The 18,961-nt window shown below is 31.0% G+C and overlaps 1 protein-coding gene across 1 annotated transcript; it reads right to left on the bottom strand.

Moving 5' to 3' along the window:
• Window positions 1–5,583: 5,583 nt before the first annotated feature.
• LOC132746684 (uncharacterized) lies at window positions 5,584–8,660 on the bottom strand. The gene is made up of 4 exons (XM_060735904.1): window positions 8,646–8,660; window positions 7,328–7,543; window positions 6,239–6,440; window positions 5,584–5,711 (listed from the first exon to the last, which is right to left on the bottom strand). Exons 1-4 carry the CDS (start codon window positions 8,658–8,660, stop codon window positions 5,590–5,592), a joined length of 555 nt encoding a protein of 184 aa, XP_060591887.1. The 3' UTR covers window positions 5,584–5,589.
• Window positions 8,661–18,961: the final 10,301 nt, after the last annotated feature.

Raw genomic sequence — 18,961 nt, 5'->3', positions numbered from 1 at the left:
CAGTCACTCGTGTCTTAACAAGATAGTCGGGAAATGAACCTGAACTTTGAAGTTTTTTTATCAAATCAAAATATTTACAAAACTATTACCAATGAGTATGTCATGATAAAACAGGCTATTGGGAGTAAAAACTCAGGTAAAGATATGCACAGCCACTTTTCCAAGTTTGTATACAGTCTAGGAGTTGGAAGTGTTTTAAAACATAGTGTAAGCAATGGTTGTTGTATTAAATGATGTTAATATCTTACTAAATTCTTAAAGTTACTTTTACTGACCTGCCCTTCACTTAAGTTTTGTCTTGCAAGTATCATGAATTTGTTTGTTCGTTTCATTGGAAAGAAAGTTTGGGTCTAAAGAACAAAAACTATATGATCAGTTTTAAGTTTATTTCAATAGTCACGACAATAAACCTGCTGAAGTAGCTCGAGTGTGTCGTGGGCTGAGTCCTGTGAACGTTGTCGTTGCCGTGTTGATCTTTATTCCTGTCTTCTTTTGTTTACTTTTATCCCGCTTTCAATTTCTTTTCCATCGGAAATCTTCAATATATCGATAACATTAAAGCAGAGATCAATTGACCCATCATTTATACAGAAATTTATCAAGATATCTGCTTAAGCATACAATCAATACTGATAATAATAATATTAATAGAGCCAGGGTGTAACTCTTTTCCGACCTTCTTGATAATGTTAACCATGTGCTAGTTGCATGGAAAAGGTATTTATTTCCTATAATTTTGAATGTCCTGATCAAAAACGTAATCTTCTTATCAACAATAAAATGTAAAATGATAAAAATACAATTTCAGATCTATCTAGCAAAGGACATTGATTTTTTTCTTGTAGAATATTAAGTATATACACTAGACACACATAAACATAAAGTTGATGTCTAAATGTCCCATTATGTGTCCCGATTCATTCCCTATGTAGCCAGTGCTTTCAGTGCTTTGATCCGAGTTAAAGAGAAAACAAACGAAATCGTTTTCTTTGTATTGTGTAAGTGTGTGCGTGAAATCGTTTTCTTTGTATTGTGTAAGTGTGTGCGTGTGATTTTTGAAGCTAGTAATACTCAAGGTCTTGTTCGTTGTATAAAAGTGTTGCGGTGTTTTTTTCTGAACGTGTGTCAGATAAACCAAGGTGACCAATGAAATAGGACCCATCACACTGTCTTGATAATAGAAATTTTCTTAGCCTAGATATCTAGATATTTCAACCATAACAAAGTTAAAACATGATATTTATTAATTACACGGTCGCACTTAATTAAACATAGAATATTTGTAAAGTTTGTGTATGTCAGTTTCCATCTCCGTACGTTTAGCCAACTTCGGCATTGTAACTGTGTGAAAATACATGATTACACCAATATAATGCTTTAAATGTATTAAAATTGCTTTTGCAAAAACATATGTGCACAACAAGAAATTTAACAAACAAATCCATGATTTGCTCTTAAATTTATGCAATGTTGGTATATTCCACTTTCGCACTCTGTTGCTGCCGATACACAAACAATACTCCGTTTCGCTTTTTAGTCATCCCGAGACTCATCACGTGACCGTTGTTTATATGCAGATTTGCAAACTGAAAGGGGTTTAAACGCTTTTCCCACGAAATTGGATAAAATATATATTTCAAACGAATTGCCAAGCCAAAGAACACATATTAATGTTTCAATGATTCAGTTTAAATGTCCCTAACACGCAGGTAACAAAAAAGTATCGGTTCGTGAAATTTACTCTTTATTGTGACATTCGACCATAACTCAGTTGAAAAACCTTTAAAGGTCAAATTTAATGTTTTTTGTTTACGTAAAAAGAAGATTAAACTCGTTTGCAACATTATAACCCTCCGCTTTATACCATAAATAACCAGGTAAAAGTTCGCATAACGCACCGTTTATTACAAGCTTGTATGAATTACTTCCCTTTGTTGTGACGTCATTGTTGAAATTAGGAAAAATCGCCATATTGGAAATCATAACGAAACTGTAAACAATCACGGATAATTTAACTTTAAACACTGCTACTATTTAGTAAACTCATGGATTTCTCTGACGAATTGGAGCTTTATGAGGACGATGTCCATGAAATAAGACCGTATATGTTTGAACAAAGAATTGAAAAGCAGAGCAGAGCGAGTCATCTGACTCTGACTCTTTAGACCACAGTTCTGATGATTCTTACATCTGCAACGTAGATGATTGGTCAGTGTTTTTGTGTTTAAATTTTATTTTTTTTTAATTGTTGACAGTAATCTTACATTTTATCACACTATTTTACTGCAATTATTCAATAAGAATCTATCAATAACTACAAGTCCACGAATGTGCAAGAATTGTCGAACATAATGACAATCAAACATACCTACAGCTACATGGGCGGTAATGCACATGTATGCATAGATAATAATTTAAGTAAACTTAAATGTTAATTATTAATTAAGTACATGTTGACAAAAATAAAAATTGACTTGTAGGATAATCCGATTTTTTAAGACAAAAATGAATCCTTTTATCGGACGCCTGAATAATTTCACTCGCACCCATTTTATTCAGTAATTACTTTTTTTCAGGTGTGAATGTGGATGTTGTGTTAACATGCCTTCAGCCCATGAGAGGAAGTGCTGCCAATCGGCAAACATTGTTGATGGGAAGGCAGAAGCAGAAGGGGTACCCTGCATTACCCTTCATGAGGGGTTACAGGTAAATTGCCTGAACATTCATGTGTTTGAAATCTCCTATTACGAGTTTGTTCATGACCATTGGCCAAGAGAAGAAAATCAAGAAATTCATGAGTGAGTTAAATATTTCAGTTATAAGTATTTGTTTTTCAAAGAAGTTCAACTTCAGTCAATGAATTTAAGATTTTGAATTGACAAGCCCGAATTCCAGTTTTGAATTTATTCTACTATATATTTAACTACATTTTCTTAAAATTTTCACTGACCATGGACCACCTGGCCAGTGCTAAATTCGATGACTGCACCTTAATCTTAATTGTATTAACAGACTTTATTTATAAATTTCAAATGATATGTTAGTTTTAAAGTAAGTTCCCACAAATCACAGGAATATTTATCTCAATGATAATTTTTTAATTATGTTTTCAGGTTGTATCGATACCTTGCCTACGGGCGTTTTACCAGATGGGTCTACGGGTTACATCCAAAGAAGTGTAGGCGTGTTATTCCTGCATGTGCAGACAACGCCATAAGAACAAAGTTCCCTTCAGCGCAATACAGTAGTTTTCAATACCCACAATAGATGTTTCTTTAAATTGTATTGTACATTGTGGAAATAATTTTAAACTAGTTTATCATTTTAGTTATTGAATAAGTTATTTTCCCCTTCTAAAATCTTTGCAAAAATAGTCAAAATCGATTTTACACTGAAAGCAAACTGTTCAGCAATAAGCCAAGTAATGTGACCATGTCCATGTTTTATTGCAATTTATGAAATGCTGACCATCAGTCAATAAATACACATATGGTGAGTGGTATTCCCATTAAAAAATGTTAAAGTTTGCACCAATGACTCAAATTATAATCCAGCTGGTATCCAAAATTATCAAAAATTGAAACCTTTTACCAACTAATGCTCATCTTAAAACGCACAAAATATGACCTACTAAAATTGCCCACAATAGATACTTTTATACAATGCCAAGTCTTTTTTATACATAACGTATAACAATGTTTCACTCTCTACTTTCTGTAGTGGTCAGTATTTACTGGATAGTATTGACTGAATAGGGAAAATCCCAGGATCAAGGTAGTACATGCATGTGCCAAGCCTGTCAATTTTATTTTTATATATAATTATACATCTTACAAACAGGATCTTAAAAAGAACAAACTGTTGAAACTAAAATATCTATTGTCATTTCAAAAAAAGATGCAAACAAGTTGAAAGTAACATTCATGTTTTTCTGTACAAGACATATTGACAAGAGCTGTCTATGAGACATAGTGCTCAACTAGGGATAATACATGATAGTGGAATAAAAACGATTTCTAATTCCTAGTATAATAATGAAGGGTATTTGTAATTAAATTATAACTATAGATTGGAAAAAATTACAAATGCATTGAATAAGTCAAATGAAATAAAGAATTTAGTATGGATAATGCTGAGGAAAAAAGGAGCAAAATTTAAATTCCTATAAAGGGTATTGTAAAATTGTGGTTAAGTGTCACATTAAATGGTGGTGTGGTACAAAAAAAAATAAACAGAAATTCGAGTCGATTAACTTTCGTCTAAGTTATGTTTCTTCCTAAATTTTGGGTGGTTGTTAACTAACAAATACAAGTCTAGCGTTTTAAATTATTATCTTCAATGACACAATAAAAATTTCACTACAATATATTTGTTAACAAACAAAAGAGTACATGCCAATGTTTGTGTTTAAATGTATTGTTATTCAAATGAAAGGTCACATAATTGTACAGAAACTATGTAATGCAGCACTTTAAAAGTTTATCAGTTCAAAAGTTTATTAGAAATTTAGCATTCATACATTTCACATTTAAGGTCACCTTGACCAGAAAGTATCACACAAAAACAGCATCCCATTTAATGACAAAGATAGTTCGTAACTATGTCTGTGGGCTGTGGATCAATTTGTTTTCTCAGAGCAGCATAGGCATGCTAATTTTCATGAAATATTTGAAAATGTGTTTACAAGAAAAATATTTTCATGAAACCAAAAGGAAGTAATTACACACATTATCAATGACACTTACAACCAATATAAATAACAATAAAAGAGTTAAAATATACTAAAATAGCCCTTACTGCATTGTAATGCAGTAGAAATATAGTTACATATCCAATGAAACTTCATTAATTGCACATGACAAGTAAATAAGTACTTGAATTTGGAATATTTTTACTTTCTCTTAAAGCTAAGTACATTTTCTCAAGTTTTTTTAAAAAATATTTTGGCTCATCTTGAGGCATGTAGCTTTAATTTAGCGGTTAAATCTTGAAATGTGATTTTTCACTAAAGTTGATTTAGGTAAATTAAGTCTAATAGGAGAACTCTGTGCCAATGTTAATTGTCTTTCTTTGATTTCTTTTTTTTTTCACCGGCCAATCTGTCTGATGTGTTTCTCAAACGATGTACTTTTGCTTACATCATCAAAGCTGTAATGTATCCTGAAACAGAATTAAAACTATTATCTTCACATTGACTATAAATGATAAAAGAAGCTATATTTAGAGTTTAGAATTTATACTTTATCAAATGAAAAGTTGTAGAGATAATTGTACAAAAATAATATTATTCTTAAAATCAACTAATTCTGTAGTTTTATATTTTCTCTCCTTCGTGGATGCAGTTTATTCATGTCACATAGAAAAACTACGCTTCTACCCATCTGTGCTGACCAATTACCTGGCACATATCAAACCTGACGGTATTTTTAAGAAATTCATCATGTCAAGGGCTAAGCCTTTTCAAAAGTATCGATATACAAAGTATTAAAAGAAAGTGTGGCATTAGTTTGACAAATTAATGTACAATATAGATATATTTTGCGTCCAATGGCTACTTTGCATTTAACTTACCAAATGTCTGTTCAGTGTTTACATCCTTGACAACAGGCTCACCCTTTTGCTTTTTGGATACGATAGTGTGTACTGTTGCACTCCACTCTTGGTTGTCCGTGTATCCCTCCTAGCATTTTCATTAAAGTGGAGTGTACTAACTATAGTCCTAAGAAAATATATTTTGGATATTCATTTTCGCACAACCTATTCAGTTACAAAAAAAGAAACAGAAATAACAAGTCTTGAAGAGCAATTAACTTTGCCAACTCAAAAGCACTAAATCTTTTTTTTATAATGACGCAAATATCAGAAATCAAGATTTCTTAACTTATATTAATCACTTTCGAGTCCGCTTCCTGGAACAAACCAGCACTGGTGTCATATGTAGAAACATAGTCATGCCCCGAGTAAGGCTCGAACCCATGATGTCTTGGTTGAGTGGCAACACCTTAACCACTAGGCCACCGCTCCCCTTAACAAGTATTAAGTTAAAGTCACCAATTTCAAATAAAAATCTTGTCCCTAATTATCATTGATTGGAATCCCACCAGGGACTTTCAATTCTTTCATTTGACAATGCTTGCCTGTCAGCATATTTAAAGTATATGGTTTTATTGGGGTGCATATTGTTTACTTAAATTCCTGTTTGTTCCTTCAGTAAGGATAAGAAGTCACTATGACATGCAGAAAACAAAACAACAGACATAAACAAACCTTGATTCCATGTAGGTATGCATGTAATGTACAGATTTTGGAGCCCAACTGCACATTACTTTATGGAAGGCCTCTATATCTGAAGTTTGCTGCGCTGGAGACAGTTTCTGAATGTCTTTCAGTAGCAGCTTGTTCTCCACCACCTTGGCTAGTTCTGCATGAGGCTTGAACCCTAAGAATAAAAATAAAAGACAATGTAGACAAGTTTTTTTTTTCAAAATTTTCCATTGAACAACCTGGTGTCTAGTTTTTTTCTCAGTTGTGGTATATAAGTTGTGATGCATTATGCTTTAAAATTTCATTCAAATATAGTGAATCTTTCCAACATTTCAGCTAGTCTATGATGCTTTCATTACCGCTCTAAATCAGACTCAGTACTAATAGTTTACCAAGGAAGCCAACATAGGAGTAATTATATCAAAGTTTCCAGCTTCAACCATTATTATCATTAGGATATAAATAATTCAGCATGGAAATCAACTAAAATATTCAACTTCGTAATAAAGTGAATAAGTTCTATTAGAGTTATGCATACATGTGTATTACAGATCATATACATACATAAAACGTATATAATTATATTATTAGTTATAAAGATTTTTGACAGGTTATATGGCCCTATATAAACAGTTGTTTGAAAATATAACCTGAGTCGCTATGCTAGGGTTATATTGCAAACAACCGTTTTATATGGTCATTTAACCGGTCAGGAATATTAACATGTATAATGAACTTAAAATACAGCAGACCTCCTTTTTTGAGAAAAAAGCGAGATTTCTCAATAACTTGACAGCAGCCGTGTATATAAAACTATATAAACGTCATGATTATTCAATGAAATGTGACGTTACATCCATGCAGTATTATAATACCTGATATACAAACCTACCATCATAAATATTTGTATAATTTGCCACGGAATTATCTGAATCCAAAAATTACTGAAACATGGTCACTGAATGTACACATGTCTTTTGCTACTATTGCCAAACTATATTATTTTTTTTCATATTCAGTAATTGTAAAGTTAAACAAAATTTTGTCAAGGGTTACAACTTACCAAAGCTGGTGTCTGGCACTGAACATGGTACACTTGGGGCAATTGGAATGTCTGGGCATTGCTTGCAACTGTTGCCAAAGTTTCCAAATTTACACAGTCATCTGGCAGTTGTAATGGTGTTGCTGTTACAGGCCTACTGATATCAAACACTTCAGTCTGCTTCTGGATGTCAAGGCATGGAGCCTCTTCTGTCAGGGTGTGGTGGGGGTTCTTTGCCTATATTAGATCTAAATTAGAATAGTTTAATTTTATGAATATCTCACTCAGATAAGCCTTATGTTAAATGTCCAGTTTTATTGGTCATATAATGAAAACGCTGTATTTCTTATAAATTATGTGTGTTGATTTTCACAGAAGAACAAAAGTGGATACTATATTAATTTCCATATGTACATGTAATTGACACATACAAGGTACAATAGGCCTATAACATTCAATGCCGATACTCATTTTGCCAATTTCATTAATATATATGATACCCTTAACCCATAGATTTTCTTTCCGTTTTTGTTATGCATATTTTATAAGTCCTCGTTACTCTTAAGTGCTCGACCTTTATTACTAAAAAGTTTAGCTTCAGATATTTATTTTATTCTATTTACGTACATTATTTCACTGGTTAATTAATATAAACTACCTAAATTACTTTATACAATCGGTAAACCAAAGTTTAACCTAACCATAGATTTAAAGGCGTAAAATGAAAAAAACAAAAACATTACCTATAAAGACATGTCGCCAATAATGTCCTTAAAGAAATTAAATTGCTAATTGACGACCTATTATTTTTGAATTCACTGAATGTGACTAAATATACGTATTTTTTTCTATTTGACATACAGTATATATATATTACTTAGTGATGCAAGGGAGGCTAATGAAACATTATATGCAAATAAGGTCCATGGATAAATGTTATACCAATGTAAAGCTAATTATTAAAAGGTCCCCAGGGACTGTATTATAGAGACTCCTGTGCTTTTTATGAATGAATCGGTGTAATTGAGTCCAGCGCTTTGAAGTGTTGAAATTTGAGTACCGCTGAAGCCGGTGCGAGGGAAGTTGGACTTTAAACATTATCCCTCATGTACATATTCAATCAATCAGAGTCTGCAATTTTCATGCAATTTTGTGATTAGTAATAAAATACAATTCGCCGGTCTCTTATTAATCCGGACAAAATAGACAGGGAGAAACCGGAGACCGGAAGCGACAGGACCGGAGAATAGTATATCCCCACAAATTTAGTACCGCTACGCCTTTAAATAAATATTAAGTACTGATGAACTCAAGATCTCATATTACGTATATCAATTACCATCCGCGGTGACATAAGTTACCCAATTTTCTTCAATAAACAGTGTAGTAAAAATCTCTATCAGTTACTTAAGTGTTGTTATGTTAAGAGTTATACAATAATCTAATATCAGATGTATAAAAATAACTAAGCTCTGTACTTAACTCTTCTAGATATAACTCTAGTATTTTTATGAACTTGACTTGTTATGTTATTTTAATTTAACTTTAATTTAAAGATTTCAGCAGACAAATTAACGTACGTCTATTACCAAGAGTTTCTTAATTTAATCTTTTTTGTGACCAATAATCTGGTGCTTTTATACTAGGCAGTGGTTGAAATGAGAAAAAATTGGTAAAATGCCAAGTATTTGTAGAACCGACCCAGAACTGTTAGAGTGGTAACTACCCAAAATGGTCGATAACAAAAACTGGTAGAAATTATCTACCAAAATCTGGTAGAAAGCTAAAAAATTAACAAGACAAAATTGCTCTATTTCTAAAGAAACATCAAGACTCATAAAGTTTAACATTAAATATTACAATAAATATGGTACTGCTCTCTACCTTCAACGTTAAAATTTTAATACACATCATCAATATTTACAGTGAACGTAATCCCACAATGCAACGATAATCATGGTATATCAAGTGTTAAGTTTACAACTTTCTTCAAAAAAAAAAAAATAAGTTTTTTAAAGTGTTTTTACAAATGGAATTAAATATTCAGACTTGTCTTAAATGTTTTTGTTACATCCAGTTTTAGGATGACATAATTGGATTTAACAGACACTACGGAATAAACATACATATAAACACAAGGAAAAATAAGAACATTGATTTTGTGGAAAAGCTTCTTAAACAACATTAACAATGGATAAAATCTAGAAAGAAAACCACTATATCTTATATGCAGACTGGCTGGTCAATAATTATAACATCAGAATGTATATTTAATGTGTGGTACATTGCCAAATACTTCACATGTCCATTGAAATCTTTTTTTTTTTCTACTTTTTTTGTATTTCTTTCTTTTAATGTATTCGTAGTATGATGCTGAAGGGTCGAGGGCAGCCCAAACAGCAACATACAATGTTATTTCATGTATAATTATAAACTGTATTCAATGATGCAATGACAAGAAAAAATAATATAGGATGCATGTATATAGGAAAGTAAATAAATATTAAACAAAAACACTTGCCCACCTTGTTACATTAACCATTGATAGAAGTTTCTTTGCTAAAAGGAAAATATTCACATATAAACTTAATCTAAGGTGTCCTGAAAAATATTTTGACCAGTTTCCGTTCTTTTTCAAAATTGTATAATATATTTCTTTTTAAAGCTATATTTCTGTCTAAATTGTACTAAAATTGAAGAAAAACTTTGAGCCTAGGGAATGTCAAAGTTACATTTAAAAATCTGCTTTTAAAAAATGAATTGTTTGATTAATAGAAATATTTTATATAGTGGTATATTTTTGTACTTAGGATAGTTTTTCTTTCATTCATTTAGTATTGTACATTTTTGTCTTTCACATACTATTTTTACTTCATTGAGAAGCCTAGATGCATGAACACATGACCAAAAGAGATGCTCAATGCTTTCATTATCTACATTACAATATGGGATTGGGACCTTGTTTATTCTCAATTATGACTGATAAGTAAGTAGGTAAGGAGGACTGTTGTTGCTTATCTATAATATTTACATTGATTTGCATTTTTTAAAGATTTTTTATAAAACTTTTTTTTATTCCTATATAATGCAGTATATTCATACTCAAACAAAAAAGATTTTGTTACTTATATTTAGTCTAGATTGTTTTGTCTTTATAAAAATGTCATTAATACATGTAACACCGTTTTCGTACCCAGATTTGTAAAAAAAACAAAAGAAAAAAAACAACACTTTTATCACATATTACAATATTGTGATTTTAAAATAACGATAACGGTTCATTAAGACAATTATCTGAATCTGTTTTCCTCAGCGATAGAAAATATGAAAGATCTAGAACATTTTTCCAAAATTGGTTGTTACATGCCTTTGCCTTTTTTCTGCATAGTGTTTTCAACAAGTGAATAATTCAGTTCATCAAAATGAAGATGTGTCAGTGTCTGCCCTTGGCTGTTATAAAAAATTAACTTGCTAATCCATGTTAGTTTCGTTCCTCTGATAAATGCTTTTAAATTAATCTTTTGTGGACTGCCTTCACAATATTCCTTTACTATAATTGCTTTTTTTACTTTGGTCGGACCTTGCCATAAGAAATCAAATATGATTGCATTTTCTTCAACATTGTTAAGGTGCAGGCAGTTTAAGGATTTGTTGATTCAAAACTGGTATTAAGAGACTTTAAATGACAGTTATTTTTCCTATTGGGGTCAAATATCGGCGTTTCCAAAATTTTATTGAATTTTCTATTTTTGTTTATTTTCTCTTTGTAATTAACTTTAACTATTTTTTTGTAGATCTACATGAAAGTCACATGAATGCCAAAAAGTTTGAATTGTGATTGTTCCCAAAGAATTTTAAATTTTGTTTTTATTGAGTAGGTGGTATATTTTTTATCCTAGACATATGGTACATGATTTATCAAAGTTTATATTAAGTCCTGAATGTCTTGAAATATTTCGAGTTCATTGAGTGTTTCATTAAGAGACTGATCTGATACATCAAGTAAAAATCAAGTATCATCTGCATATTGAGATATGATATGTTCCATGCCACCAACATTGATAACTTTAATGATTTGGTTCTGCTTATGTTCAAACTACCTCTTTGTATAATAGATGATTCAATATAATTATTAAATACTTTTATCCATATTAATTGAATTAACATAGTTAAAAATATCTCAGTTTTTTTGTGTGTAAAGATTACATAGAAATGGAATCGAAAGGCTTCTCAAAATCAATAAGCAAAAGAAGACCAGATAAATTGCTTTCATCTAAGTAATACATGATATCATAAAGCTATCTAGTGTTTTCACCAATAAATCGTCCCTTTTAAAAGTCAGTTTGTTTTTTACAAATAAGTTTATCTAAAACAGTTTTTAGCCTATTTGCAATTGAAACCTGATGCAATTTTATACACTATATTGAATAGAGTTATATGTCTCCAATTTTTAGGAGATGACGTGGTCATTTTTCCTTTGGTATGCAGGTTATAATTCCCTGTCTCTTAAATATGGCCATAAGATCAGTATCGAAGGCATTATTGACATTATGGATCGTACAATAAAGTGTCCTTGTTTTTTCGAAAATACTTTGAAGAAGTTTAAAGAGAAACCATCACTGCCTGGAGTGTTATCATTGTAAAGTTAAACCTGCTTCCATAAATGTCAGTTTTCCTTCAATTTAACTTGTCTATAAATGATAAGGGGTAGGAATATTATCACTTTTCAAGTACTGTTTAAAATTAAATTTTCATTATCATGATTTTTTTAAAATTTTTCATAAAAGTCATACAATTCTTGTAATATTTCAGACTGGTCTTTTATAACTACACCATTTCCTTTTTCCAGTTTTGAAATAGTTTTATCTAGATAATTGTGCTTTTCAAGATTACCCGAAACAATAGAGGGTTTTTCTACTTCCTCAATTAATTAATTCTTTTATCTCAGTATTTGTCCTTTTAGTTTTTCTTCTCTTAAGGATTACAGTGTTGTTTTAAATGTAATAATTCATCTGAGTTTTAATTATTTAACTCATTCTCTAAGGACTGAATTTTATTTGTAATTTCAGAGTCTAACTTAGATTTTTTTTGCAAAACTTGCATATGATATTGACTCTCCTCGTTATTCCATTAAAAGTGTTGCTAAAACTAACTGATCATTTATAACAAATTGTATTTTATCATATTTACATTATTCATGTTCTCTAACAGGTAGACAATATTTTTGTTTTATATCATTATTTTTTGTTAATGGAGGCTATTTAATCAATAAAATTTAAAAGTGCATTGTTATGTTTACATTACACTTTTTCATGAGAAATATCTGAAAAAATTATATTATATTTTATGTTAATAAAAAAGTGATTTGATATTGGCCCTGTTTTTTGTCCGAGGGCTACACATAGACCGAGTTAAAACAAAATGGCTGCCATTTCCCAATTTCTTGCAGAAATCTATATAATTTTTTTGGCCCTGCTTTATTAGTCAATCAAATTACTTAAAATGCGGGCTTTATATCCAGTGCCGAAAATGTGATATAGATATTGGCACTGTTTTAAGACATCGTGTTATTGAACATGTAGTTTTTTAAAATAATTAGTGTTATAAAAGAATGACCTGATTTGTAATATTTGATATTAGCCCTGTTTTTTGTCGGAGGGCAGTTGTATTGGTCCAAGGCCGAGGGCCAATACGACTGACCAGAGGACAAATAACAGGGCCAATATCAAATCACTAATTTATTGACAATTTTATTAAATAACTACATGTACTTATAATACTTCACATTTAATCCTCGGATATTTCATCTTATTTTAAATCTAACATATTTTAATTATAACAAAGAACAACTGTAAAATTACATTTTATCAGTTTGTTTGGAAAACCTGTTTCAAAATATGAAATGACTAAAAAGTATAGACCATGATCAGACGACCCAGATCCTGACCCATGTAAAAAATCTAGTACACGTAAACTTATAACACAATCGGTTAAACACTACTAAATCATGAGGTGAATGTTTAGAAACTGAGAATATTTTGTTCCAATTACGCAACCTGTCGGCGTCTACACATAGACCGATTTAAAACAAAATGGCTGCCATTTCCTAGTTTCTTGCAGAAATCTTTATGATTTTTCGGCCCTGCTTTATCATTTAATTAGAAAACTTATAAATGCAGACTTAATATGACTTTCCGGCCCGGGGCCAAAAAGTGATATAGATATTGGCACTGCTTTAAGGCAGGCATCGTGTTATTGAATGTGGCAGGTGCTTTTTTAGGACTAATAACGTATAGTTATGTAATGACTTGATTTAATATCACATTTTTTAAATGTTAGGGACCAGGTCTTCAGTAACAAGGAAAAAATCTAATCTTGCTTGTTGGACTTGGTCACATCTTCTCTATGTATATCTTTTTACACTTGGAAAGAAATCTCTAAATGGATAAATAAGCAAACATTCAGTATTATGTTTTAATAAGCTTTCCCTAGCTTCTTTAATATTTATTCTTTTATAATTAACGTTATCAATTTCTGGATAAAAAAATCAGTTAAAATCGCAGCATATTATGTATTTATCATTATTTAGACCATCAATTGTTTCAAAACATTTTCTATAAAATCTGGATTGTCATTACTTGGTGCATACAGATTTTCAAAAGTTACCCTATTTTTTCAATTGTTACATTTTATGCAATAAAGTTACCTATATCATCATTATTTTTTTGTGGATTTCAAATTCCATTTTTTATTAAACTAAACAGCTACAACTCTAGCATTAGACTTAGAAAAACTAAATATACAATCCCCACTCCACTGAGCATATATAGCTTTTTCCTGCTTTTTTGTTAAATGTGAATCTTGTATGCAATAAATATGGTGTTTTTTTTAAAAAGTTTAATACATCAATGCGTTTCTTGTTATCATTCAGGCCACGACAATTAAGGGATAAGATACTTAGTTCATACAAATTACTAAAAAAAAGCAACTAACAATTTTTGCACTGTCGGCAAGTTGAGAAAAAGAACATAAGAGTTAATAATAAATGGTAAAAAATATCATGGACATGAAATATATATAAAGAATTTCTTTCAAAAACATTCCAAACAACAAAAAACTCAAAGTGCTTTTTTCAAGATTACATGTTGTTACGAGCCAGGCGTAACGAGAAAGAAAAGCCAGCAACAAACTTGTAACAATAACAAATTTATTATAGAAAAATTATTAAAAAAAAAAAAAAATAAAATAACAAATTATCTTTACAAATACCTGAAGTCCAAATAAAAATTACAAATGTCTAGTCTGATCCTGGAATGATCCTTTTTTAATAGCACAGTTAAATCCAAGTTAAATCCAAGAACACTTTAGAATAAATTCCCACAATAAAATCCACAAGAATAATTAATAATCCAAGCTCCAATAAATCACTTAATTTCCAAGTTGAATAATACTCCAAATATATTGATGACTTAAAAGATCACTGATGACTAAAAAGGTAACTGATGACTTAAAGATAAGATTAATGAAAAATGTCTCCTTATATATATTAACTAAGAAGTTTCCAGAAAGGTCTATTATGTTCTCAAGTAATCATAATCTAGCAACTTCAACATAGCAACTTCAACAATAAAGATCATTCCAGAAGTTTCTATCTAAATATAATGCATGAGTTTTCTACAACAGTTAAGAACCTTCTAGAACATACATGTAGTTTATGTTCTAAAAATAGAACAATGATAATATTGGAAATACCAACTGGTCAGATATAAATTATATACATGTAATATGTTGCATACATAACAATGTTCATTAAAATTCGCCTTTTGACTGGTTTTTCTGAACAATAATTCCTGAGATTTGAGCATTTCTGCTATTTCTTCATTTACAGACCTGGTTTGGGTTTCTAATTTTTCAATTTGATCTTTCAAAGCATTATTTTTAAATTCAAGATATTAATTTTTTTTAATGAACTTGTGTGATTTTTCATCAAATGTTGATTCTATTGACTCAGTCATCTGGTTTTTTTCCATTTTGTTCATAATGTTTGTTACTGTTTCTTGTGATTAAAGTTTCAAATGTCATTTTTTGTCAGCATACTTTTGAGCTCACCCCTTAGTTGTTCCATATAGACGCCCTAATTGTTGATGTATTACTAGTATACCTAATACTTCTCTACTACTCTCACTAACAACTTAATGGCTCCTTGCTTTTTTCACTCTAGCTGTTTCTTTAACTGTTTATTTGGTTAACATCTGTTAAGTAAACAAAGATGCTTAACCAGTTTTTAACAGTTACAGTTATATAACTGTTACTGAATTGTATCTAGGTAAACCTCTCAACGGGTCTTCTCAAAGTTTGTAATCGATTTCATCATAGACACAAGATTCAAAATTATCAATAAATCCAAGTTTGAAAAATCCAATTTCTCTTCACTATCTATGATTATGTCTTAAATGTTGAACGATCAGAATATAACCAGCAAACCAGCAAAATTACAGTAAACTCCGCTTATAACAAACTCATTGGGACATTCAAAATATATTCCTCATAACCGGAGTTCCTTGTAAGCATATAGCGAATTAGTTCCTTGTATCAGAAGTTTTTATAGCGAAAAGATTTACATATAACGAACTTATCATTGTCCTCCATTTTGAAAATCATTTGACTAAGAAAAAATAGTAGTTTATTCTTTTTAGACACAATACCCGAGAGCGTACTTTTTGGAATTTGAAAATCCTTTGCTATTTCAGTTTTAGCTTGACTCCTTTTCTCAATTCCTAATAAAATATCATATTTTCTTTCTAAACTTAGTGCCTTTTGTTTTCTTTCAATGATTAAGAATTAACGAAATTTTCGATTTTTTTTCCTTTTATATGTAAAATCTTCTATGACTTTTACTTATGAAAGATATAGATTTCTTTTCATTTCAATCAAGGGTACTTTGTAGTTTTCAATGGATTAGCATGCATGTGTGATTATGTTGATAACTGATTATTAATGACATGACCATAATTATTTTACTCGAGAACAACTATTAAAGAAAGGAAATAGAATAATAAAAAGAATAATCGTTTTAAAAGAAAAGAGTTTTAATCTGTGCCGTTGAAAATGCAAGATCTATATACGGATAGCTGATATTTTGGAGTTCGTTATAAAAGTGTAATTTTCTATACTTTTAACTAAATTGGGACTAAGAAATAAGTTCCTTATAAGCGATAATTCCTTATAACCGTGTTAGCTATAACAGTAAACTTTTATATTTAATAAAGAAGGGCAAAATTCGGGCCAAAATAAATTGTTCCTTATAACCGAAAGTTCGCTATAACCGTGTTCGCTATAAGTGAAGTTTACTGTATACTTATTTTACACAATAAATGTGCAGGTAATTTATCTTTAACATAACACAATATATTTGTTTATGTTTGCGGTGACCGCATATATGTTAAAATAAATAATTAACTTTCCATAAAACGTGTCACATAATATCGCGGTAATACACTATCCTTTGGATTAATAACGAAATCCGTAAATCATTCAGAAAACTTCATCAAAATCTGGAAACAAAGTGATCCCTTGGAAGCATTAATCACAACAAGATTATATGAAAATTGCAGACCCGGTTTGATTGAGTCTGAAGATGAGGGATAACGAATAAGTGCAACATCCCTCACGCCCGTAGCAACGACTCGAGCGGTTCTCAATTCTCAATACTTAATACTGCTGGCATCAATGATCACGAAGGACTAGGAAAAAAGAACAACACTAAAGTGAACTACTGGCAATATTTTACAGATGCCACACGGCATTTGTTACCGCTGTTGTTAAGTATAAAAATCCGGAAACAAAGTGATCCCCCCTGAAGCATTAATCATAACAAAATTACAAGAAAATTGCAGACTCGGTTTGATTGAGCCTGTATATGAGGGATAATGAATATGTGCAACATTCGTCACGTCCCTCCCGTCTTGATCGGTACTCTTCACAACACTAAATATTGCTTGCATTATTGATCCCGAAAGCCAATCTTTTGGAATTGAATGTTTCAGTTACCATATTATAACAGTATGTCAAGTTTAAAGAACGTTAACGTTATGTTTATATAACTCGTATGCCAAAATGCATAAATTTATATTCAAGCCGTGCCATACCTCTTTTAATTTGTCAGAAAATCGGCACAGATACGTGAAAACATGTGATCACGTGATATATGTTAATGTCCAGAACATGTGATCTTTTGCTTGGTAAAAATTTTGTTTCATCACAAAAGTTATAGTCACTTTGTTTCGGTAAATAATCTTTACGTGGTTCATATATCAGAATCATGACTCTTAGTTTCCGCCGCGGCTCGTTTCGTCTTGTCAAATGCATTATCCTTGAAAGAAATATAACTATATATTGATGAAGCTAATTATAGGTGCGTACTTAACAGCACATTTCAACTGGAACCGTGCATCAGTAAATAAGAAAGATTCTCAAAATCGATATCGTTTACACAAAGCAATACTTCAGCATATTAAAATGAAATAGCTGGTTGACACTTTACTATTTTATGATGAAGGCCGATGACCTGCCAAATAAATTTTCAGTGGTAGAAAATTGGAAGCGGATTCGGATATCTATTCGTGTAATAAATATAATCACCAAATAAACGTTTCCCTATGGTCAAGTAAGAAGAAGGAGACTGTGCTCAATTGAAAAGTGCGTTATATGTTAAGGTTAACTCTTAAAATTGGCAATTATGCTTTTCGCCCCATCACACTGCGTTGCAATCCGAACCATCGCCGTCTGCGTTGTATCTTTTTTGTCTTTTTTTTATAATTAGGCAATAACAATTTCCAAAATTTCCAAAATATGATTGTTTTTTGCAAGTAAGATTCATGCAACGCAATATCGGTGTAGTGAAAGGGTCGTTTGTTCGGCACATTTGAAAAGGTTTATAACAAAAAAATGGCAAAATTGTACAGAAGTATTTGCATGACTGGCAATGAATTACATCATATGCAAGTAAGATGGAAAGGTACATGATATGCAGGAATAATTATGTGAACTCCTGTCTCACTAGTTGCTTCCTTTAAAACACAAAATAAGTTCAGTTATAAACTTACCAACAATAGCAAAAGATTACTAGACGCTCATTTATTCAACTGCTTCTGCGACAAATACTCAATCGGCGCTGCGATGGATCCACCTCTTCTGCGAAAGCTATGGCAAGTGTGACTACAATTATCAAACGCTCAGAGTAATTTTGAAAAAGCAAGTCAGTGTGATTTTCTTTCAGCATGTTTTAAAAAATTAAATGATTTCGTGATAAGTAAAAAAAAGAATAATTCCTTGATTAGAAAATATTAACTCCTCAATTTTATGAATAGAGGAACTTCTTAATTCCTCTTCAATGCAGCCGCCACACTGTCCCGAAATTGACACCAGATGGGTATACGAATATCGAAATTTGAATTTCGAGCAAAGATTGCCACGAAATTGCTCGACAGCCATACACAGCCGAAGCAAGTACGATTCCTACACAAGGTCAAACGATGGCATCCGTTCCACACACGAATTTACCTCAAGGATTCAATTTCTTTTCCAAATAGTTTACCAACAGAACATGCAAAGGTACACGACGTTGTGTTATGAATACGATTCGTTCGAACGTGG

Source organism: Ruditapes philippinarum, unplaced genomic scaffold (genome assembly GCF_026571515.1).
Source record: "Ruditapes philippinarum isolate M1 unplaced genomic scaffold, ASM2657151v2 ctg3594_1_1_1_1, whole genome shotgun sequence".
NCBI classification, from domain to species: domain Eukaryota; kingdom Metazoa; phylum Mollusca; class Bivalvia; order Venerida; family Veneridae; genus Ruditapes; species Ruditapes philippinarum.
The sequence above is the reverse complement of the archived record's forward strand: the minus strand, read 5'-3'. Positions and strand labels throughout refer to the sequence as shown.